General features: G+C 39.3%; 2 protein-coding genes across 2 annotated transcripts; both read left to right on the top strand.

The window, feature by feature from the left end:
- Positions 1-1,997: 1,997 nt before the first annotated feature.
- Positions 1,998-10,081, top strand: LOC142216753 (uncharacterized). Its single transcript, XM_075284786.1, has 4 exons — positions 1,998-2,313; positions 2,964-3,087; positions 4,255-4,328; positions 9,452-10,081. Exons 1-4 carry the CDS (start codon positions 1,998-2,000, stop codon positions 9,955-9,957), a joined length of 1,020 nt encoding a protein of 339 aa, XP_075140887.1. The 3' UTR covers positions 9,958-10,081.
- A 6,575-nt stretch (positions 10,082-16,656) lies between these two features.
- LOC142216752 (uncharacterized) lies at positions 16,657-24,670 on the top strand. The gene is made up of 4 exons (XM_075284785.1): positions 16,657-16,972; positions 17,605-17,728; positions 22,950-23,023; positions 23,996-24,670. Exons 1-4 carry the CDS (start codon positions 16,657-16,659, stop codon positions 24,493-24,495), a joined length of 1,014 nt encoding a protein of 337 aa, XP_075140886.1. The 3' UTR covers positions 24,496-24,670.
- Positions 24,671-24,925: the final 255 nt, after the last annotated feature.

Here is a 24,925-nt window from a genome sequence, read left to right as displayed (position 1 = left end):
TCAATGGGAGCCGGTACCATATACACGGTGCTATTTTGGGGCCGCTGCAAAATCACGGGAGCGTGAAAACAATGGGAGCGTATACGGCCCACAAAAGCTCCCGCGGTGTCTAGGTGCCACATTACGTGCCAAAAGACATCGTGTGAACCCGGCCTTAGAGTAGATTGGTTTGTGGATAAAAAAAAGTGAGGGGGGTTCATTATTATGGCCTCTATGGCAATAATTAAAAAAAAAATTCAGTAAAGAGAAAGGTGTTTTTCGGTGAAAGGTTTGATGCCATAAGTTCAACAGATATATTGTTTTTGGGGTTGCGTTTGTGATTATACTGTGGCATCACCTTTTGGTTTCTTTTTCAGTGAATCCTCACCTTGTTATGGCAAGTCACAGCTGAAGTGCAGTGGTTCAGAAAAGATGAGGGATGGATGGGAGGTCGGATGGGCCCTCCGAATTTCCAGGGCGGGGCTTACTCTTTCTTTTCGTGTTAATTATGTTATTTTTGATGACGTTATGCATTAATGTCAGAAATAATAAATTCTGTGGCCGACATACCACCTACATAAAAGGTTAATTTGTGTCTGGTCATTGTTTCTTACAAAAGGGGGAGTTTAGATAGTATATAGATACTGTGGGAAATATAAAAACAAAAACTAGATAACAGATAACAGATAACCTTTTTCAGTTTTTGGAGTACTCCACTGTAGGGTCTGAATCCAATTTGGAGTAATAGTGCGAGTCAGTTGTCTGTGTGCTTCCTGTATGTAGTCTTACAGTCTTACCAGTCTTGGGGGTTAACAGGTCTGGGAGATGTCTGCAATAGCTCCTCAGTGGTTCAGTACCGTTCCACTAACCACACCAGCTGGTCAGTCATTGCAGGTCCCACTTGTCCAACCCAGCACTGAATCTTAGGTAGAAGCAATCTGTTATATTTGTCCAATACCACTCTCTACACCATCTGTGTTGGAATGGCATCCTCAGACTGAAGCCATTTCTTTACCAAATACACCAGGTCATGCTTCTGGGTATCAGAGTGGGAGACTCTCAAAGAAAGTCCAGTGGTGCACCCTTCCTGTACGTAAGTGCATGTTAACACCAAGACGTACCAGAATCTCACCTCTCAGTTTGGAGTAGTCCTTAGCCTCCTGTTCACAAAGGTCAAAGTAGGCCTTCTGAGGTTCCCCGGTGAGAAACAGTGTCACAACATCGGCTCACTGATCCCTTGACAACTTGACTTCAGGCACAAAATGAGCAAAACAAAATACAGCCTTAACTTCAGGCAAAAACAAAATAAAAACCTGCTCGTCTGAGCAATTAACTAAACAGAACTGATAACCTAACTATACGTGTGGCTTACTTCCAGCCACACAAACAAAACAAGCGCAATATGGTCTCACCAGGCTCAGGGTTACAGGACAGAACCACACACCTCCTTTCACCTCCTGGAACTGCACAAGCTGCAACCTTTTCTGGATCTACAGCTGGGCTGAGGCCTACTCCAGATCCACCCTGGACCAAATATATGTCACAAAACCTGGGGCTGATATATCTGGACCCCAGGACTCTGCCTGTTACCTTCTCACAATATACAGGGGCTGTCATAGCCACAGCTTCTCTGTCATCACATAACCTCAGACTCCAAAATATGGGGTACACAAAAAACTTTCACTAGTTTATTCTAATTAAAATACTGTATGTTATCTTGTCTGGGGGGTTGTCATGGTTTATATACAGTAGTATCACCATCATGTTCTGTAGTGTTGTATAATGATGGGGTAAAAACTCAAGCACAGTTGTTCTGGTCATATGATCTTACAATCTACAGTGATAACAACAGAAGGTTATCAGTAATTGATTGCACAACGTATGAGGAAGTATGAAGAACAAATTTAGATATATCAACAGAAAGATAAAACCTTTTAAGAACTTTATGAGGGAAAGTAATATCAGAAGGACTTTGTCACACTTCAGTCACTAAGAAGGCAGCGATCCGAGAGGACGCCATGGACAGCGACCAGATGAGACATTACATTAAGACCTTCAGTTTTGATAAATGTAAGAGAGGAAGCCAAGGCTTTGACCGAATTCTCATCCAGCTCTTCGGCCTCTTAGGACATGGAAAGTCCTCCTTTGTTAAAACTTGTATATATACTTGGGAAGATGGTGAATTCCAGAACTGGGCGAAGGCATGGGGTACAGATGGAGGTCACACAACAGAGAGGATCCCATATAGACTGACAGAGAACATCACCCTGGTGGATAACCGAGGGTATAAATTCTTGGATGACCATGAATCTGGAGAAATCTACGCTCAGCTTGGTAAAATACAATAATCTGATTGTAAAAAGTTAAGTGTGTATGTGTGTGTAGGGGGGGAGGTATTATTTTATTGCTTGAAATGACAACCAGATCAACAATTTAGAGTAAATTCAGTAAGTCCCAGAAAATGACATATTATTCAAATCAATCATTTTTTGTTAAAAACATTTTCTCAAAAACTGCAGTTGATTTTTTTTATTTTCTATGCCATACATATATAGCAAAGTTCAATTTGATACAAATCCCATGTATCCTTTATCCATAGGACAAGGGAAACATGTAGAAACGTTGAGGGTCTGATTACCGGCGGTCCTAGAGATAGGATAACCAATGATCACACATCCATCGGCTGTAGATACATGTACGTAGTTACACAGTATGTCTGACCCATACACTGAAATGTGTGGACTGAGCCGCAAATACAGACAGGTATATGCACCATATTTTGAAGCTCTATACTGTGTCCCGGACACAAAGGCGGCAATAACGCCAATATCAAACTTTAACCCCAGTAGTAAATCTTCCCCCATGTATCCGAGTCATCCGAAAGTGATGAAACCAGCAATTTACCACCTCCTAATACTGCACTGCTAGCAGAGTAATAGAGGGGCAGCTTGTGTGTCTATAACCAAGTTATGTCACTCCTCCAGGTAATCTACTGCCACTTGGTGAAACGGTAGATTGGAGCAAAGGCTTTAGACGTGCAGAGCGAGTAATCGAAGCAGAAAAAGAAATCAAATCCTCAGATTTTGTCTTCCCAGGGTTTGTGCATAGGTGAGTGAAATGTCAGAAACCTGCACATCTGTCAGCAGTGGAATAGCGGTATCATACCAGTTACATAGTTATTCAATGGGGGTAGTTTTAGTCTAATTATATTCTTGTACATAGTAGGTAGTATTATAGTAGTTATATTCTTGTACATAGAGTAGTATTATAGTAGTTATATTCTTGTACATAGAGTAGTATTATAGTAGTTATATTCTTGTACATAGAGTAGTATTATAGTAGTTATATTCTTGTACATAGGAGCAGTATTATTGTAGTTATATTCTTGTACATAGGAGTAGTATTATAGTAGTTATATTCTTGTACATAGGAGCAGTATTATTGTAGTTATATTCTTGTACATAGGAGCAGTATTATAGTAGTTATATTCTTGTACATAGGAGCAGTATTATAGTAGTTATATTCTTGTACATAGGAGCAGTATTATAGTAGTTATATTCTTGTACGTAGGAGGCAGTATTATAGCAGTTATATTCTTGTACATAGGAGTAGTATTATAGTAGTTATATTCTTGTACATAGGAGGTAGTATTATAGTAGTTATATTCTTGTACATAGGACCAGTATTATAGTAGTTCTATTCTTGTACATAGAAGCAGAATTATAGTAGTTATATTCTTGTACATAGGGGCAGCATTATAGTAGTTATATTCTTGTACATAGCAGCTGTATTATAGTAGTTATATTCTTGTACATAGGAGGTAGTATTATAGTAGTTATATTCTTGTACATAGGAGGTAGTATTATAGTAGTTATATTCTTGTACATAGAATGCTGTATTATAGTAGTTATATTCTTGTAAATAGGGGCAGTATTATAGTAGTTATATTCTTGTACATAGGAGCAGTATTATAGTAGTTATATTCTTGTACATAGGGGCAGTATTATAGCAGTTATATTCTTGTACATAGGAGTAGTATTATAGTAGTTATATTCTTGTACCTAGAAGCAGAATTATAGTAGTTATATTCTTGTACATAGTAGCAGTATTATAGTAGTTATATTCTTGTACATAGGAGCAGTATTATAGTAGTTATATTCTTGTACCTAGAAGCAGAATTATAGTAGTTATATTCTTGTACATAGTAGCAGTATTATAGTAGTTATATTCTTGTACATAGTTTTCAATTTCTTTAATGTTTTTATCTATTTTAAGTATAAAAAAAAATATAACAGAAATTGAGAAAAAGGAGCTGACGGTTTTACTGAACACTGCGCAAGAGCTTACAGGTAATATCATCATAGTCTATAGTAAAGATTTTGTTTATTGTGGAACTTCCTAAAACATGGTTCACACATGAATTGGTTTGGATAATTTTATCTCATAAGAATTACAGAAAGTACGTGTAGATTTATAGTTTTTTTCTGCTCAGTTTTTTTATTCTTTTTTAATGCTTAAGGATTAGAAATGAGCGAACAGTGAAATGTTCGAAGTTCGATTCGAGTAACCGCTCAATACTCAACTGTTCGATCGAACATCGAACCGCATTATAGTCTATGGGGAATAAATACTCGGTAAGGGGGAAACCACTATTCGACTCAGGAGGGTCACCAAGTCCACTATGACACCCCAAGAATTGATGCCAACACCCTGGAACGCAACTGGGACAGCAGGGGAAGCATGCCTGGGGCCGTCTAACATGCCCAGGTCATTGTATTACGTTGGGATCCGTCAGCTTGCGATATGCGGGAGCTGACTTTTTCCCATAGGAATGCATTGACCAGCGTTGATTGGCCAAATGCCATACAGATAGAGATGAGCGAGTAGTTAAATACTCGATATTCTATATTCGTTTCGAGTAGCCCCTCAATATTCAACTACTCGAATTGAATATTGAATCCTATTATACTCTAATGGGGGAAAAATGCTCGTTTCAGGGGTAGGCAACATTCGATCAAATTGAACTTACCAAGTCAACGAGTGAGGGTCGGGCTGGATACTCCGAGAAGTCTTCTCCTTGCAGCGTCCCCGTGGCGTCTTCCGGCTCTGAATTCACTCTGCCAGGCATCGGGCCTGGGCAGAGCCGACTGCGCATGCCCGCACTACAAGAAAATGGCCTACAGTCATTTGGCTTACAGTCAAAGCGGCCATTTTCTTGTAGCACGGGCATGCGCAGTCAGCTCTGCCCTGGCCCAATGCCTTGCAGAGTGAATTCAGAGCCAGAAGACGCCACGGGGGCACTGCGCAGGGAGAAGACTTCTAAAGGTAAGAGAAGAACCAGCGTTGATTGGCAACTTCGAACAACCAACTTCGAACAGCTAGTAGTACTTGATCGAGTACGAGTATTTCGAATACCGTAGTATTCGATCGAATACCTACTCGATCGAGTACTACTCGCTCATCTCTAATGGTGAACATCCAAATAGACTGCTGCAGTGGACACCATATTACACTGGCCATGTGCCCCTCTGGAGATTTTCCAAATCCTAAGGGCCATTAGATTGAGGAGTTAGCTTAGTGCACACTGGGTTTTTTGGTCAGGGTTTTGAGGCCATAAACGCCTCAAAACCCGGACCAAAAAGACGGCTCCCATTGAAATCATTGGGAGCCGCTCAGGAGGATTTTCCAGGAGCCGTTTCTTCCGGCTCCCGGAAAAAAGAAGTGAGATGTTCATTCTTCAGGCTGAGTCGCCTCACGATTCGGCCTGAAGAAACGTCCTCCTTCGGACTAGGTCCATTCATTGGGCCTAATCTGGAGCGGAGTGCGCGACTGGAAGCTGGTGCAGTGCACCGGCTTTCAGCCGCGGGGACTGGTTTTTTGGATCAGATCCTGAGGCAGCCTCCATCTCAGGTTCTGATCCAAAAAACCCTGTGTGCACTCAGCCTTAATGGACTGTGAGTGTTGCTGCTGCACCTACAATGTCAAGTTTGGGTCTTCCTAGTACATGACATGGGTGTGGTTGTCTAGGGTCACTAAATCTTGCAGTCACCCTTCTATCAGGCTGCAAATTGATTGTAAATCACACCCCAACACAGTCCACGTACTCCCAAATACACGCCACCTCCACCACAGCTGATGCAGGTAGGGAGGGGTCAGTTTAACCATATAAAAAAAGAAAACAGCAAAATGAGAAAAAGTATGGTTGTGTGCATGTAGACTAAGGGTATGTTCACACTGAGTTTTTTGCAAGCTGAAAAAATATGCTTCAGGAATTAGGAAACTTTTTTTGACGTGTTTTTTTTACATGATGCGTTTTGTGTTGCTGTTTTTGTCATGTTTTTTTTGCTCCAGCACACTGTATGGACCTGGAAACTTCTCTTTAAAAAACGCTAGTGGTACAACACAGTGGCTCAGTGGCTAGTACTGCAGCCTTGCAGCGCTGGAGTCTTGGGTTTGAATCCCGCCAGGAGCAATATCTGCAAGGAGTTTGTATGTTCTCCCCATGTTTACGAGGATTTCCTCCCATTCTAGAGACATATTAAAATGTAATGATCCGTCACTCGGTATTTAATTGATTAGGTGCTCAGAAAAGGCATCTCACCGCCATATTCAATGAAGAGAGAATATTTCTGGCACTCAATGGGAATTTTTCATATATTTATTTTAAGCATCCAGAGTTATACAAGTAGACGTTTCGGTCAATTTAGACCTTCCTCAGTACAACTACAAGAAAATAGACAAGAAAATCCATACAATAAATGAAAAAAAGTCCAAAGTTTAACAAAAAATTGGAAACATAACATATTATCCCCCCCAAAAAAACCACAGAAACATCTATGTGGTATACAAGGTAGTGACAACAAGGTATCAATGAATCTAATAAAGGTAATAGAGAGTAATGAGTACAATGCAATGATATATGGATATACGGTCGTCCATAGATGTAATCAAAGTACTGGGGGATATCCCATAATTGTTTAGTACAGCATAGTAACAAAATAAAGCGACATGTGATGGTACATGATAATAATACAACATAATAATACAACTGTAGACTAGAGGGTGGTGCCCAGCTTGTAAGTATATTGATGGTCTGAAAAGTAAAATGAGCGTCCTATACAATCTTACCGGATGCAGGAAGAGTGAACACATGGTGATTAGGAAAAGGTCCAGTGTAAGGAAAGGAAGTCGAGGGGGTTTAAATAGGGAAGGGGATGGCGCCAGGAAGCTGTCAGACCGGAAGTGACGTCACAATGGGTGGTGCCGCCTCCGGTCCAAGTGCATCCAGCTGTAATTATACAGGGTAATGTTCCTCCCATGGAGAGGAGCAACATAGATCAAAATAATAAGGAAGGAAGTGACATAGGTGGACAGTAGTGTAATGGAGAGACAATGAGATCTGAAATTCGGCAGTGTATGCCGAAAAACCGGAAGTTGTGTCATGCATTCCAGTGTGGAACGCATGACGATTGGAAAAAGGTCACTTCCTTTTTCGGAAACTTGAAACCGGAAGTAGTAGGGAAAACCGGATGTGATGTCATGTGTTCCAAGGTGGAACGCATGATGTGCACATAAGATAAGGAAGAATGACAGATATAATGAAAGAAAGAGAGGGAACAAAAAAAAGGGGGGGGGGGGAAAGGAAGAGAAAAAAAGGAAAACAAAGTAGAAAGAAAGAATAACAATGGGAAAAAAAGGAGAAAAAAGGGGGAGAAAGTAATGAAAAAAAAAGAAAATTTTTTTTTTTTATTAAAGAAGCAGGGAAAAGGAGGTAATGTATCATGATGAGACAAAGAAAAGGAAAACAAAAAGAAATAAAGAGTGGTGCAAGGTGGTAAAGGTGACGTGACTGCATCTCCGGTAGAGGCGATTGCCCGGGCACCATACCCTCCTAGGGCTTAACGATTCTGTAAGAAAGGGAAAAAAAGAATATATTAAAATTGTGAAGCAATCGTACAAAGTAAAAATATCATTCAACAAAAGCTGCGGATGTCATAATCGCAGTTAAGACCGTGGGGTTCAAGGGTCTGTAAGTGATGTATCCAGAATGCTTCCCGGAGTTTAAGAGTTCTGACCCTATCGCCACCCCTTCTGGCCATTGGTATATGTTCCAAAATCTGGAAACGAAGTTGTGAGATCGAATGCTTCGCTTCATGGAAATGGTGTGGGATAGATAACAAAAGATTTTTAGTACGAATCGTACTTTTATGTTGGGATATCCTGTCTCTGATTGGTTGTGTGGTCTCGCCTACGTATCTTAATCCGCATGGACATTTTATCAGATAGACTACGAAACTGGTATCACATGAAAAGTAATCTCTGATCCGGATCTTTTTTCCAGTGTGGGGATGTGAAATGGTGTCTCCCTTTTGGATATTATTGCACTGGGGGCACCTCAGGCAAGGAAAAGTACCAAACTTACGGGATGCTAAAAATGTCTGTCTTGGAAGTTTTCTGTCAGAGCCGATGTCAGCTCGTACTAACTTATTCTTGAGGTTACCCGCCCTTCTAAAGCATGGAAGAAAAGGTTTAGCAAAGGCGGGGATGTCCGGATAAGCATGATGTAATAGTTGCCAGTGTGATCTGATGATTCTGTGTATTTTGTAGGAAAATGGATGATATGTATGGATGAAAGGTATGCGGTCTTTATTGTCAAGTGTGGGTCTGGATTTCTGTTGTACGTCAGTTGTTGTAATATGAGGGGGATAACCTCGTTCAATGAATTTGGATCTCATCTCACTCAATCTTTTTTGTTTCAAAGAGTCGTCAGACACGATACGTTTCACTCTTTGATATTGGGACATTGGTAGTGACTTTTTTGTGGCAGATGGGTGGTAACTGGTATAATGAAGAAGGCTATTGCGATCTGTAGGTTTTGAAAAAAGGTCCGTTTGTAGGGAACCGTCCAATTGTTTGATCACAGTAGTGTCAAGGAAGTCAATATTGTGAGTGTGATGATGAATTGTAAACTGTAACTCTGTCCAAATAGAGTTCAGAAAAAGGTGAAAGCGTTCCAAGGAGTCCAACGGGCCCTCCCATATGCAAAAAATATCATCGATATAGCGTTTCCAACAATGGCAGTGTTTCTGAAACAGAGTGTTAGTATATATAAATCTTTCTTCAAATGAAGCCATGTAAGCATTTGCATATGGGGGGGGCCACGTTGGACATACTAGAGACATACTGATAGATCATGTCGCTGCTTCTGACTCCCATTGAAATGAAAGGGAGGTGTATTTTTGAGGTGGATTCATCTTCAAAATCAGCCTGCAAAAAACTCCATGTGAACATACCTTTACTGTGCTAAGATGTAGGATATGGATGGCGTATTTAAGTTACCTGATCTCAAACCAGCGCTGAATATTCAGAATCTGAGTGTTCGGCATATCTTGGGTCTCCAATGTCAATGCTATAGATAGTGTCAGGTTAGGCTGAAGTTCCTCTGACCTGCATCTTATATTTTGTATTTCAGGAGTTTACCCAATAGTTGTTCTCACCCATAAGACATCGGGAAACTTCTGTGAAACAGAGGCAATATTCAAGAACATCGGCGTTGAGAGAATATTTTCATTTGAAAATTACATCCCCGAACGTCACGCAAAAACCCGAGGAAAGCACGAAGAAGTTCTGAAATTCTTGTGTGAAGTCATTAAAGATGTTCAGTTTCGGGTGGAGCAACCTCGAGATCCACAGAAGGAGATGAAGGACAGGAGACAGTATGTGCTCAACTACATTCATCAGCGTGATAAGATGGCAGAGCGGAGGAAAGAAGAAATTAAAAAGGCCAAAGAGCAAGCCCTGCTGGAGAAGAACCTCAAGGAACAGGAGGAAAAAATGAAGATGCTGACACTGACAGAGCAAATGTTACTGGAGGAGGACTATAGAAGACAACAGCAAGAGTTCGAGAAGATGAGAGAAGAAAGACGGGCTTGCCTAGAACAGCAACTCAGAGCCCAGAACGAGTCTTCATACCCATAATAAATTTTAGGTGACTCTTTTACAGTCCAAAAAGTAAAAGATAAACTGTACATGACTCAGACGTGAGGATCAAGACTAGAGATGAGCGAACAGTGTTCTATAGAACACATGTTCGATCGGATATCAGGGTGTTCGCCATGTTCGAATCGAATCGAACACCGCGTGGTAAAGTGCGCCAAAATTCGATTCCCCTCCCACCTTCCCTGGCGCCTTTTTTGCACCAATAACAGCGCAGGGGAGGTGGGACAGGAACTACGACACCGGGGGCATTGAAAAAAATTGGAAAAAGTCATTGGCTGCCGAAATCAGGTGACCTCCATTTTAGACGAATAGTGGATTTCAAATCCGGGTCATATGAGAATGTGAACTTTGTGACTATGAGACAGGGATAGCTGTACAGGCAGGGATAGCTAGGGATAACCTTTATTTAGGGGGGGAATGTTATTAAAAATAACTTTTTGGGGCTCTATCGGGTGTGTAATTGTGATTTTTGTGAGATAAACTTTTTCCCATAGGGATGCATTGGCCAGCGCTGATTGGCCAGAGTACGGAACTCGACCAATCAGCGCTGGCTCTGCTGGAGGAGGCGGAGTCTAAGATCGCTCCACACCAGTCTCCATTCAGGTCCGACCTTAGACTCCGCCTCCTCCAGCAGAGCCAGCGCTGATTGGCCGAATTCCGTACTCTGGCCAATCAGCACTGGCTAATGCATTGTATTGGCGTGATGAAGCAGTGCTGAATGTGTGTGCTTAGCACACACATTCAGCTCTACTTCATCGGGCTAATAGAATGCATTGGGCAATCAGCGCTGGCCAATGCATTCTATTAGCTTGATGAAGCAGAGTGTGCACAAGGGTTCAAGCGCACCCTCGGCTCTGATGTAGCAGAGCCGAGGGTGCACTTGAACCCTTGTGCACCCTCGGCTCTGCTACATCAGAGCTGAGGGTGCGCTTGAACCCTTGTGCAGCCTTGGCTCTGCTACATCAGAGCCGAGGGTGCGCTTGAACCCTTGTGCACCCTCGGCTCTGCTACATCAGAGCCGAGGGTGCGCTTGAACCCTTGTGCACACTCTGCTTCATCAAGCTAATAGAATGCATTGGCCAGCGCTGATTGGCCAATGCATTCTATTAGCCCGATGAAGTAGAGCTGAATGTGTGTGCTAAGCACACACATTCAGCACTGCTTCATCACGCCAATACAATGCATTAGCCAGTGCTGATTGGCCAGAGTACGGAATTCGGCCAATCAGCGCTGGCTCTGCTGGAGGAGGCGGAGTCTAAGGTCGGACCTGAATGGAGACTGGTGTGGAGCGATCTTAGACTCCGCCTCCTCCAGCAGAGCCAGCGCTGATTGGTCGAGTTCCGTACTCTGGCCAATCAGCGCTGGCCAATGCATTCTATTAGCCCGATGAAGTAAAGCTGAATGTGTGTGCTTAGCACACACATTCAGCTCTACTTCATCGGGCTAATAGAATGCATTGGCCAATCAGCGCTGGCCAATGCATTCTATTAGCGTGAACTGAGTTTGCACAGGAGTTCTAGTGCACCCTCGGCTCTGCTACATCAGATTGCTACATCTGATGTAGCAGTGCCGAGTGTGCATCAGATGTGTAGTTGAGCAAAACTGACTCAGCACTGCTAAGTCTCTGCATTCGCATAGGAATGCATTGGCCAGCCTTCGGCCAATCAGCGCTGGCTCTGCCGGAGGAGGCGGAGTCTAAGGTCGGACCTGAATGGAGACTGGTGTGGAGCGATCTTAGACTCCGCCTCCTCCAGCAGAGCCAGCGCTGATTGGTCGAGTTCCGTACTCTGGCCAATCAGCACTGGCCAATGCATTTCTATGGGGAAAAGTTAGCTTGCGAAAATCGCAAACTGACAGGGATTTCCATGAAATAAAGTGACTTTTATGCCCCCAGACATGCTTCCCCTGCTGTCCCAGTGTCATTCCAGGGTGTTGGTATCATTTCCTGGGGTGTCATAGTGGACTTGGTGACCCTCCAGACACGAATTTGGGTTTCCCCCTTAACGAGTTTATGTTCCCCATAGACTATAATGGGGTTCGAAACCCATTCGAACACTCGAACAGTGAGCGGCTGTTCGAATCGAATTTCGAACCTCGAACATTTTAGTGTTCGCTCATCTCTAATCAAGACCTTTACAGACGGATACTTGTACCCATTACCACAATTCTGCTAACTTCAGAGCTAAAATTTGGACAAGATCAAACCTCTCAATTCATGTTTGGACTAAAATTTTGGGCTGGGTCCGAAAGAGTTCATCACCAACCGAAACTGCAAACGTCTTAAAATGTTATGTATGACTCTCTGAGACCTCCTAGGAACTATCTGTTCTATCCCCTTTGTGGCTCTATTGGACATCCAAAGTATTGTTAAAATGACAGCAGCAGATATGGCTATGGGTATATGGATGGCGGTCGCTGGTAATAAACAGCCTGATTAATAACACATTGATCCGGATGTTTTTTTTGTTTGTTTTTTTTACACTTCTTTACTCTCCTTTTATGGGAGGAGTAACCAGTGAAATTGTGGCTTCTTTAGAGTTGTTTTTAAATCTGTTATATTTTTTTTTTATTTCAATTCAAACCAATACAGAAAACGATGGTAGTGGTGCGGTGGTAGGTAGTGGCAGCAATGGCAGTATGTTATAGAACCAGATGGACAAGGCAGGAGATGATGATCCACTATGTGGTGGTCATCATAGTATTGACAGGACAGTATGGAACAAGGACAGAAGGCAGGATATGATGCCTAGCTATGCAGAGAAAGCAGCGGTATAGCTTGGAACATAATGGACAAGCAGATAGATTAAGAGGCATCATTTGGCTAGTGATATACAGCTCCCTTTCCCGACTATTAGATCTAACCGGTGATATCAGCTATAGATGTGGGAAAATACTCCTGGATCCAAGAGTCATTCATTTTCACGAATGCAAGTTTTTCCGTGCTTCCCATGGACACAACTTTGTATCCTTTGGTGTGACAGTGTCACCTGCCATGCTGAAGGCCTCTCCAACATTATACTATAGGCTAGAAGACACTCCACATTCTGGGCTAGTTCCTGCCCTAGTCCAGTCTGCTCTCCCAGAAGTCAACAGGATCAGGGTTTAGGAACCTACTGGAGTAAGGTCATAGTCCAAGTATGACTGAACTTAGTTGTGCAGCCAGTGCTAGTGTATAGCCGTCAGTGACATTAGTAGATGAAAAGTTAACTGGTTCATTATGTTGATCTTGTATTGTATTGGTCTTTTTGGACAGTGTTGCATAAAGTACAGATTGCATTTATCTGATTCATTAATTTCCTCCAGCTCCTGCACGGTGCAGTATAGTAGGACACAGTACAGATTGAGTTTATCTTAATCAAAAAGTAACAAGTAAAAATACACAGTTTCAGAATTGTTGCTAAATCACTAAGCAGTGTGCAGTACAATGGCTAAAAAACAGGATAGGCCAAAGGAGGTGGAGGAGAAAACACTTGGGCAACTTCCAGTACTACTAACAGTAAGAATTTGGATGGCAACAGTAACACAACTTCTGGTCTTTATTGCCTTTACAGTAGCCACAGTGCTGTCGTCCTTCCTAAAAACAAAGATGTTTTTGAAGTCAGTGAACCTCAAATATTGAGTGAGGGTTCTCTGTGTTCCTCCTCAAAATGTAATTTACCTTGCTGTCTTTCTGTACTGTCAGCTATATCTTCTCCCTAATCCTCACTGTTGCAGATCCCATTCTCTAATAGTCATTTGGTATCTGCTGTGAGGGAGGTATTTCTCATAGCCCAAGACTTCCTCTTCTTCCTCCTCTTTTTGATGAGTTGGATGAGAACTTCCAGGGTTTGATGTAGCGTAGATAATCCTTTCCTTTCCTTTAATCCTTTAATAGTCCCACAGTGGGGAAATTTCAGCATGTTACAGCAGCCTAGTAATACAGATACAGGATAATACAAAGTAATATGTTACAGACGTAGACACACGTGCTGAGAAGAGAAGATATACTAGGAGCCTATAGCAGCTAAGGAACAGAAGAAGAAACAAGGAAGACTTCATAGTCATAATCATTATTAGTTTTCTGTGTGGAGTGATCTTCACTTGGTCTGATGTAGATTATACAGCCTGGTCGCAGTTGGAAGGAAGGACTTGCGATAGCGCTCCTTCTCACACTTGGGGTGAAGCAGACGGTCACTTACAGTGCTGCCAAGTGCCATCAAGGTCTCATACATGGGGTGGGATTTGTTCTCCCACATGGAGGTCACCACATACAGTATCCTTCTGTCACCCACCACCTGTACTGGGTCCAGGGGGCCCCCCAGGACAAAGCTGGCCCTTCTGATCAGCCTGTCAAGTCTATTTCTGTCCCTGGTTGATATACTGCTCCCCCAGCAGGTCAGACCGAAAAAGATGGCAGAAGCAACCACAGAGTTGAAGAAGGCCCTAAGAAGTGTCCCCTGGACTCCGAAGGCCCTCAGCCTCCTGAATAGGTAGAGTCCGCTGTGGCCCTTTCTGTGCAGCGCGTCCAGGTGATCAGCTCAGTCTAATTTATTATTGAGGAGCCCACCCAGGTACTTATAGGTCCTGACTATCTCAATACATGTTCCTTGGATCTCCACCGGTGTCGGAGCACTTCTCCATTTACTAAAGTCCACCACCATCTCCTTCCAAAAATATTTTTATTAGTTCCATTGCTACTTCAGCAGCTCTTTTTGAAGTCAACGGTCGAAGAAAGCTGAATTTCGTCGTGTGGTCCCTGTAGTGTAATAGCTATTTGCAATGTCTATCTAGGGTGGGCTGTAAGTCAACTAAATCAACTTGGCCATGATGTTTGAAGTCGCTAGATACAATTGGGCAAACAACGATTTCTTTTGTTGGACATTTTTTTTTAGACTGACATGCCGTGCACAGCTTTAAAAACTCCAGTACACCTGAAGTAAGTATTAAGTATTTCGATTTCAAACTATACAGCATTTTATCTCTTCCTCCGTGGCCAGTTGACTGATGGGTTTCCCGAAGTATGTGGTAAAAATTTTCCGTCGGCATTATTTTCACAACCGGATCGGAGTCAGACCTTCTCTTCATAATCAAAGATTTTTAGTACCTACTTCCAAAACGTATTTTTTTTCCATAATAGTACTGTGTATGTGTCCATTGTAGTTTAAGTAGTGGTGCTAGTTTAAGGGCTAGTTCACACGGGGGCAATGAGGCGGATTTTGACAGTGCTAAGCAAAGCATTGTGGAAAATAGTAGCGATCTCGATCCCACCTAAAAAGATCGTGTTCGGAATTCCGATCACGATCGTGAAATTTTCTCAATCGGAATCCGATCTTTTCCGAACATGATCGCTCAATCCTACTTGTTACGTTGTATTAATGTGACCAACGCTCTATGAGGTAGACAAAGCAGCATCACAAGTCTCTCTCCTGTTTTGGGCTTTAGGTTTGAAGGTGCCTTGAATTTGATGATCCATCTCCTTCTTCTCAGTAGTAGTGAAGAGGAAGGTCTCTGTGGCCAGTCTACCAAGGCTGGGCTGCTTCTCCAGGATTTTCTGCTTCATCTTGTCTTCACTGTCATCCAAGTCGTCAATGACAACAATCATCTTTCTCTTCCCTGGACCAACCACAGAAGAAAAAAATGTCACGTAAAATAGGTAGTAAAGAATGACGAGGAACAGAAGAAGAAAGAAGGAGGAAGATGATGAAGAAGAGGAAGAGGGCATAACATGAAGAAGATAGAAAGAGAAATAGGAACAGAAGAAATGAGAAAAAGGAACAGGAAGAAGAAAAAGACATATCACAAAGGACATGAAAATAAAAGTTATGAGATAGAGTATAGGAATATAAGAAGATGCTGTGAATAATACTGTGACTTGGGCGTGTTAGATGCCCCCAGACATGCTTCCCCTGCTGTGATAATATAAGAATAATACATTTTATTTATATAGCGCCAACATATTCCGCAGCGCTGTACAATTTGTAGGGTTCAAATACAGAAAGATACATTACAAAGAAAGTCATTTCACACAATGGCACTGAGGGCCCTGCTCGCAAGAGCTTACAATCTATGTCACTGGCAGATGTGTCCAGGTGACAGTAGGAGGCTCTGGCAGGTTCAGGGTATACACACTGTTCCTGCACTGTAGCTCTGAAAAGAACTGTTGATTAAGAGAGATGTTGATTTCCTGCCTAGCAATATTTAAACTCTGTCTGACGCTCCGCATACGTCTCTCCCTGTGTAACTACAAGCCGCAAATGACACGAAAATGGCTGCCACTATTCTTATAAATTCACCATTTAGCCATCCAATGACTTTTTCCTATTTTTTTTTTCGATGCCTACGTTTTCCTGCTTCCTGTCCCACCTGCCCTGCACAGTTATTGGTGCAAAAAAAGCGCCAGGGAAGGTGGGAGGGGATACAAATTTTTAGTGCTTTTACTGTGTGTTATTCGATCGGAATTGAATATGTCGAATACAGTGATATTCGATCGATTACCTACTCGATCGAACCGTACTCACTCATCTCTAGTATACAACTATGAGGAAGTATAAAGAACAAATGTAAATGTATCTATAGTTCCTGCTGAGCCAACAGAAAGTTTAACCAGTTTTTAGATTAACTAGTTTATGAGGGAAAGTAATATCAGAAGGACTTTGTCACACTTCAGTCACTAAGAAGACAGGGATCTGAGAGGACGCCATGGACAGCGACCAGATGAGACATTACATTAAGACCTTCAGTTTTGATAAATGTAAGAGAGGAAGCCAAGGCTTTGACCGAATTCTCATCCAGCTCTTCGGCCTCTTAGGACATGGAAAGTCCTCCTTCATAAACACTTGTATCTATGTCTGGGAAGATGGTGAATTCCAGAACTGGGCGAAGGCATGGGGTACAGATTGGGGACTAACAACAGAGAGGATCCCATATAGACTGACAGAGAACATCACCCTGGTGGATAACCGAGGATGTAGAACCTTGAATGACCATGAAACTGGAGAAATCTACGCTCAGCTTGGTAAAATACAGTAATCTGATTGTAAAAAGTTAATTGTGTGTGTGTGTGTGTGTGTGTAGGGAGGGGCAGGTGTTGAAATGACAAACAGATCAACAATTTAGAGTAAATTCAGTAAGTCCCAGAAAATGACATATTATTCAAATCAATCATTTTTTGTTAAAAACATTTTCTCAAAAACTGCAGTTGTTTTTTTTATTTTCTATGCCATACATATATAGCAAAGTTCAATTTGATACAAATCCCATGTATCCTTTATCCATAGGACAAGGGAAACATGTAGAAACGTTGGTGGTCCTAGAGATAGGATTCCCAATGATCACACATCCATCGGCTGTAGATACATGTACGTAGTTACACAGTATGTCTGACCCATGCATTGAAATGTGTGGACTGAGCCGCAAATACAGACTGGTATATGCACCATATTTTGAAGCTCTATACTGTGTCCCGGACACAAAGGCGGCAATAACGCCAATATCAAACTTTAACCCCAGTAGTAAATCTTCCCCCATGTATCCGACTCATCCGAAAGTGATGAAACCAGCAATTTACCAGCTCCTAATACTGCACTGCTAGCAGAGTAATAGAGGGGCAGCTTGTGTGTCTATAACCAAGTTATGTCACTCCTCCAGGTAATCTACTGCCACTTGGTGAAACGGTAGATTGGAGCAAAGGCTTTAGACGTGCAGAGCGAGTAATCGAAGCAGAAAAAGAAATCAAATCCTCAGATTTTGTCTTCCCAGTGTTTGTGCATAGGTGAGTGAAATGTCAGAAACCTGCACATCTGTCAGCAGTGGAATAGCGGTATCATACCAGTTACATAGTTATGCATTGGGGGTAGTTTTAGTCTAATTATATTCTTGTACATAGGAGCAGTATTATAGTAGTTATATTCTTGTACATAGCAGCTGTATCATAGTAGTTATATTCTTGTACATAGGAGGTAGTATTATAGTAGTTATATTCTTGTACATAGGAGCAGTATTATAGTAGTTATATTCTCATACATAGGAGCAGTATTATAGTAGTTATATTCTTGTACATAGGGAGCAGTATTATAGTAGTTATATTCTTGTACATAGGAGCAGTATTATAGTAGTTATATTCTTGTACATAGGGAGCAGTATTATAGTAGTTATATTCTTGTACATAGGAGCAGTATTATAGTAGTTATATTCTTGTACATAGGAGGTAGTATTATAGTAGTTATATTCTTGTACATAGGAGGTAGTATTATAGTAGTTATATTCTTGTACATAGGAGGTAGTATTATAGTAGTTATATTCTTGTACATAGGAGGTAGTATTATAGTAGTTATATTCTTGTACATAGGAGCAGTATTATAGTAGTTATATTCTTGTACATAGGAGGTAGTATTATAGTAGTTATATTCTTGTACATAGGAGCAGTATTATAGTAGTTATATTCTTGTACATAGAGTAGTATTATAGTAGTTATATTCTTGTACATAGGAGCAGTATTATACTAGTTATATTCTTGTACATAGGAGTAGTATTATAGTAGTTATATTCTTGTACATAGGAGCAGTATTATAGTAGTTATATTCTTGTACATAGGGGTAGTATTATAGTAGTTATATTCTTGTACATAGGAGCAGTATTATAGTAGTTATATTCTTGTACATAGGGGTAGTATTATAGTAGTTATATTCTTGTACATAGGGGCAGTATTATAGTAGCTATATTCTTGTACATAGGGGCAGTATTATAGTAGTTATATTCTTGTACATAGGAGCAGTATTATAGTAGTTATATTCTTGTACATAGGGGTAGTATTATAGTAGTTATATTCTTGTACATAGGGAGCAGTATTTTAGTAGTTATATTCTTGTACATAGCAGCTGTATTATAGTAGTTATATTCTTGTACGTAGGAGGTAGTATTGTAGTAGTTATATTCTTGTACATAGGGAGCAGTATTATAGTAGTTATATTCTTGTACGTAGGGGCAGTATTATAGTAGTTATATTCTTGTACATAGGAGGTAGTATTATAGTAGTTATATTCTTGTACATAGGAGCAGTATTATAGTAGTTATATTCTTGTACATAGGAGCAGTATTATAGTAGTTATATTCTTGTACATAGGGGTAGTATTATAGTAGTTATATTCTTGTACATAGGGGCAGTATTATAGTAGCTATATTCTTGTACATAGGGGCAGTATTATAGTAGTTATATTCTTGTACATAGGAGCAGTATTATAGTAGTTATATTCTTGTACATAGGGGTAGTATTATAGTAGTTATATTCTTGTACATAGGGAGCAGTATTTTAGTAGTTATATTCTTGTACATAGCAGCTGTATTATAGTAGTTATATTCTTGTACGTAGGAGGTAGTATTGTAGTAGTTATATTCTTGTACGTAGGGGCAGTATTATAGTAGTTATATTCTTGTACATAGGAGGTAGTATTATAGTAGTTATATTCTTGTACATAGTAGGTAGTATTATAGTAGTTATATTCTTGTACATAGGAGGCAGTATTATAGTAGTTATATTCTTGTACATAGGAGGTAGTATTATAGTAGTTATATTCTTGTACATAGTAGGTAGTATTATAGTAGTTATATTCTTGTATATAGGAGCAGTATTATAGTAGTTATATTCTTGTACATAGGAGGCAGTACTATAGTAGTTATATTCTTGTACATAGGAGCAGTATTATAGTAGTTATATTCTTGTACATAGGAGCAGTATTATAGTAGTTATATTCTTGTACATAGGAGTAGTATTATAGTAGCTATATTCTTGTACATAGGGGCAGTATTATAGTAGTTATATTCTTGTACATAGGGGTAGTATTATAGTAGTTATATTCGTGTACATAGGGAGCAGTATTTTAGTAGTTATATTCTTGTACATAACAGCTGTATTATAGTAGTTATATTCTTGTACGTAGGAGGTAGTATTGTAGTAGTTATATTCTTGTACACAGGGAGCAGTATTATAGTAGTTATATTCTTGTACGTAGGAGTAGTATTATAGTAGTTATATTCTTGTACACAGGAGCAGTATTATAGTAGTTATATTCTTGTACATAGCAGCGGTATTATAGTAGTTATATTCTTGTACATAGGAGTAGTATTATAGTAGTTATATTCTTGTACATAGGAGTAGTATTATAGTAGTTATATTCTTGTGCATAGGAGCAGTATTATAGTAGTTATATTCTTGTACATAGGAGCAGTATTATAGTAGTTATATTCTTGTACATAGTAGGTAGTATTATAGTCGTTATATTCTTGTACATAGGAGTAGTATTATAGTAGTTATATTCTTGTACATAGGAGTAGTATTATAGTAGTTATATTCTTGTGCATAGGAGCAGTATTATAGTAGTTATATTCTTGTACATAGGAGCAGTATTATAGTAGTTATATTCTTGTACATAGTAGGTAGTATTATAGTAGTTATATTCTTGTACATAGGGGGCGGTATTATAGTAGTTATATTCTTGTACATAGGAGTAGTATTATAGTAGTTATATTCTTGTACATAGGAGTAGTATTATAGTAGTTATATTCTTGTACATAGGAGCAGTATTATAGTAGTTATATTCTTGTACATAGGAGGCAGTATTATAGTAGTTATATTCTTGTACATAGGAGCAGTATTACAGTAGTTATATTCTTGTACATAGGAGCAGTACTATAGTAGTTATATTCTTGTACATAGGAGTAGTATTATAGTAGTTATATTCTTGTACATAGGGGCAGTATTATAGTAGTTATATTCTTGTACATAGGAGCAGTATTATAGTAGTTATATTCTTGTACATAGGAGTAGTATTATAGTAGTTATATTCTTGTACATAGGAGGTAGTATTATAGTAGTTATATTCTTGTACATAGGAGCAGTATTATAGTAGTTATATTCTTGTACATAGGGAGCAGGAATATAGTAGTTATATTCTTGTACATAGGAGTAGTATTATAGTACTTATATTCTTGTACATAGGAGCAGTATTATAGTAGTTATATTCTTTTACATAGGAGCAGTATTACAGTAGTTATATTCTTGTACATAGGAGCAGTACTATAGTAGTTATATTCTTGTACATAGGAGTAGTATTATAGTAGTTATATTCTTGTACCTAGGGGCAGTATTATAGTAGTTATATTCTTGTACATAGGAGCAGTATTATAGTAGTTATATTCTTGTACATAGGGAGCAGGATTATAGTAGTTATATTCTTGTACATAGTAGGTAGTATTATAGTAGTTATATTCTTGTACATAGGGGGCGGTATTATAGTAGTTATATTCTTGTACATAGGAGTAGTATTATAGTAGTTATATTCTTGTACATAGGAGCAGTATTATAGTAGTTATATTCTTGTACATAGGAGGCAGTATTATAGTAGTTATATTCTTGTACATAGGAGCAGTATTACAGTAGTTATATTCTTGTACATAGGAGCAGTACTATAGTAGTTATATTCTTGTACATAGGAGTAGTATTATAGTAGTTATATTCTTGTACATAGGGGCAGTATTATAGTAGTTATATTCTTGTACATAGGAGCAGTATTATAGTAGTTATATTCTTGTACATAGGAGCAGTATTATAGTAGTTATATTCTTGTACATAGGGGTAGTATTTTAGTAGTTATATTTTTGTACATAGCAACTGTATTATAGTAGTTATATTAGTGTACATAGGAGCAGTATTATAGTAGTTATATTCTTGTACATAGGAATAGTATTATAGTAGTTATATTCTTGTATATAGGAGCATTATTATAGTAGTTATATTCTTGTACATAGGAACAGTATTATAGTAGTTATATTCTTGTACATAGGGGGCAGTATTATAGTAGTTATATTCTTGTACATAGGAGTAGTATTATAGTAGTTATATTCTTGTACATAGGAGCAGTATTATAGTAGTTAAATTCTTGTACATAGAAGTAGTATTATAGTAGTTATATTCTTGTACATAGTAGGTAGTATTATAGTAGTTATATTCTTGTACATATGGGGCAGTATTATAGTAGTTATATTCTTGTACATAGGAGCAGTATTATAGTAGTTATATTCTTGTATATAGCAGCTGTATTATAGTAGTTATATTCTTGTACATAGGAACAGTATTATAGTAGTTATATTCTTGTACATAGGAGCAGTATTATAGTAGTTATATTCTTGTACATAGGAGCAGTATTATAGTAGTTATATTCTTGTACATAGTAGCAGTATTATAGTAGTTATATTCTTGTACATAGCAGCTGTATTATAGTAGTTATATTCTTGTACATAGGGGGGCAGTATTATAGTAGTTATATTCTTGTACATAGGAGCAGTATTATACTAGTTATATTCTTGTACATAGGAGTAGTATTATAGTAGTTATATTCTTGTACATAGTAGGTAGTATTATAGTAGTTATATTCTTGTACATAGGAGAAGTATTATAGTAGTTATATTCTTGTACATAGTAGGTAGTATTATAGTAGTTATATTCTTGTACATAGGAGTAGTATTATAGTAGTTATATTCTTGTACATAGGGGGCAGTATTATAGTAGTTATATTCTTGTACATAGGAGTAGTATTATAGTAGTTATATTCTTGTACATAGGAGTAGTATTATAGTAGTTATATTCTTGTACATAGGAGGTAGTATTATAGTAGTTATATTCTTGTACATAGGAGTAGTATTATAGTAGTTATATTCTTGTACATATGGGGCAATATTATAGTAGTTATATTCTTGTACATAGGATCAGTATTGTAGTAGTTATATTCTTGTACATAGGAGCAGTATTATAGTAGTTATATTCTTGTACATAGGAGCAGTATTATAGTAGTTATATACTTGTACATAGGGGCAGTATTATAGTAGTTATATTCCTTTACATAGGAGCTGTATTATGGTTGTTTCCTAGTCTGCAAAATTTGTGAAAGTAGCCTTACTGATAGCTTTCAATTTCTTTAATGTTTTTTATCTTTTTTAAGTATAACAAAAGTTATCACAGAAATTGATATAAAGGAACTGACGGTTTTACTGAACACTGCACAAGGACTTACAGGTAATATCATCATAGTCTATAGTAAAGATTTTGTTTATTGAGGGACTTCCTAAAACATTGTTCACACATGAATTGGTTTGGATAGTTTTTTCCCATGAGAATTTCAGAAAATACATGTAGGTTTTTTTTAGTTATAGTTTATAGTCTTTTTCTTTTTTAATCTTTAAGGATCTTTTAATTTCCAACCTACTTATACATGGCATAATATGAGAATAAAGCCAGGTCAGACTATCTCCTCTAAAAGGAATAGAAACCCAATATGGTTGTTGGCTCTCATCAGTCTTAAAGGGGTTGCTTAGGCAAAAATGGAGAATCCCTTTAACTTTTATATCAAGCAGAGGAAGTGAAAAAAAAAAAAAATCACACTCATCTGTCCCCGATGTTCCGTTGTACTCTTGGCATGTTCCGGTTCTTCTGCTCAATGGGTCTCTTGTGGAGTTCCACTGAGGCCACTGATTAGAGGTGGTTTGTTCATGAACGACACCTCACTAGATGCAGCAGAACATCGGCTCCTAAGCCCAAGAAAGGTGAATAACATTATTAGAGATGAGCGAATACTATTCGAAACTAGAGTTTTGAATACTTTGCAGTCCGTTTGGTTGCCTCATTCCCTCTGCACCTCAAGAGACCACTGCGGCCCATTAGGTGGTCGCTGGAGAGGATCCAGCGATATCACTGACATACATCACCAGTCCCTCTTCAGCGACCGATGAGGCTGCTCATTGCTACTGACTCCCATTGAAATGAATGTGAGGCATATTTTTGAGGTGGAAAAAACTCCATGTGAGCATACCCTTACCATGCTAAGATGTAGGATATGGAAGGTGTATTTAAGTTACCTGATCTCAAACCAGCGCTGAATATTCAGAATCTGAGTGTTCGGCGTATCTCGGGTCTCCAATGTCAATGCTATAGATAGTGTCAGGTCAGGCTGAAGTTCCTCTGACCTACATCTGATATTTTGTATTTCAGGAGTTTACCCAATAGTCGTTCTCACCCATAAGACATCAGGAAACTTCTGTGAAACAGAGGCAATATTCAAGAACATCGGCGTTGAGAGAATATTTTCATTTGAAAATTACATCTCCGAACGTCACGCAAAAACCCGAGGAAAGCACGAGGAAGTTCTGAAATTCTTGTGTGACGTCATTAAAGATGTTCAATTTTATGTGGAGCAACCTCGAGATCCACAGAAGGAGATGAAGGACAGGAGACAATTTGTGCTCAACTACATTCATCAGCGTGATAAGATGGCAGAGCGGAGGAAAGAAGAAATTAAAAAGAAGAAAGAGCAAGCTCAGCTGGAGAAGGACCTCAAGGAACAGGAGGAAAAAATGAAGATGCTGACACTGACAGAGCAAATGTTACTGGAGGAGGACTATAGAAGACAAGTTGAAGAGTTCGAGAAGATGAGAGAAGAAAGACGGGCTTGCTTAGAACAGCAACTCAGAGCCCAGAACGAGTCTTCATAACTATAGTAAATTTCAAGTGACTCTTTTACAGTCCAAAAAGTAAAAGACAAACTGTACATGACTCAGACGTGAGGATCAAGACCTTTACAGATGGATTCTTGTACCCATTACCACAATTCTGCTAACTTCAGAGCTAAAATTTGGACAAGATCAAACCTCTCAATTCATGTTTGGACTAAAATTTTGGGCTGGGTCCGAACCAGTTCATTACCAACCGAAACTGCAAACTTCTTAAAATTTTATGTATGACTCTCTGAGACCTCCTAGGAACTATCTGTTCTATCCCCTTTGTGGCTCTATTGGACATCCAAAGTAATATTGAAATGACAGCAGCAGATATGGCTATGGGTATATGGATGGCGGTCGCTGGTAATAAACAGCCTGATTAATAACACATTGATCCGGATGTTGTTTTCCTTTTACACTTCTT

This window comes from Leptodactylus fuscus, chromosome 8 (genome assembly GCF_031893055.1).
Source record: "Leptodactylus fuscus isolate aLepFus1 chromosome 8, aLepFus1.hap2, whole genome shotgun sequence".
NCBI lineage: Eukaryota > Metazoa > Chordata > Amphibia > Anura > Leptodactylidae > Leptodactylus > Leptodactylus fuscus.
The sequence above is the reverse complement of the archived record's forward strand: the minus strand, read 5'-3'. Positions and strand labels throughout refer to the sequence as shown.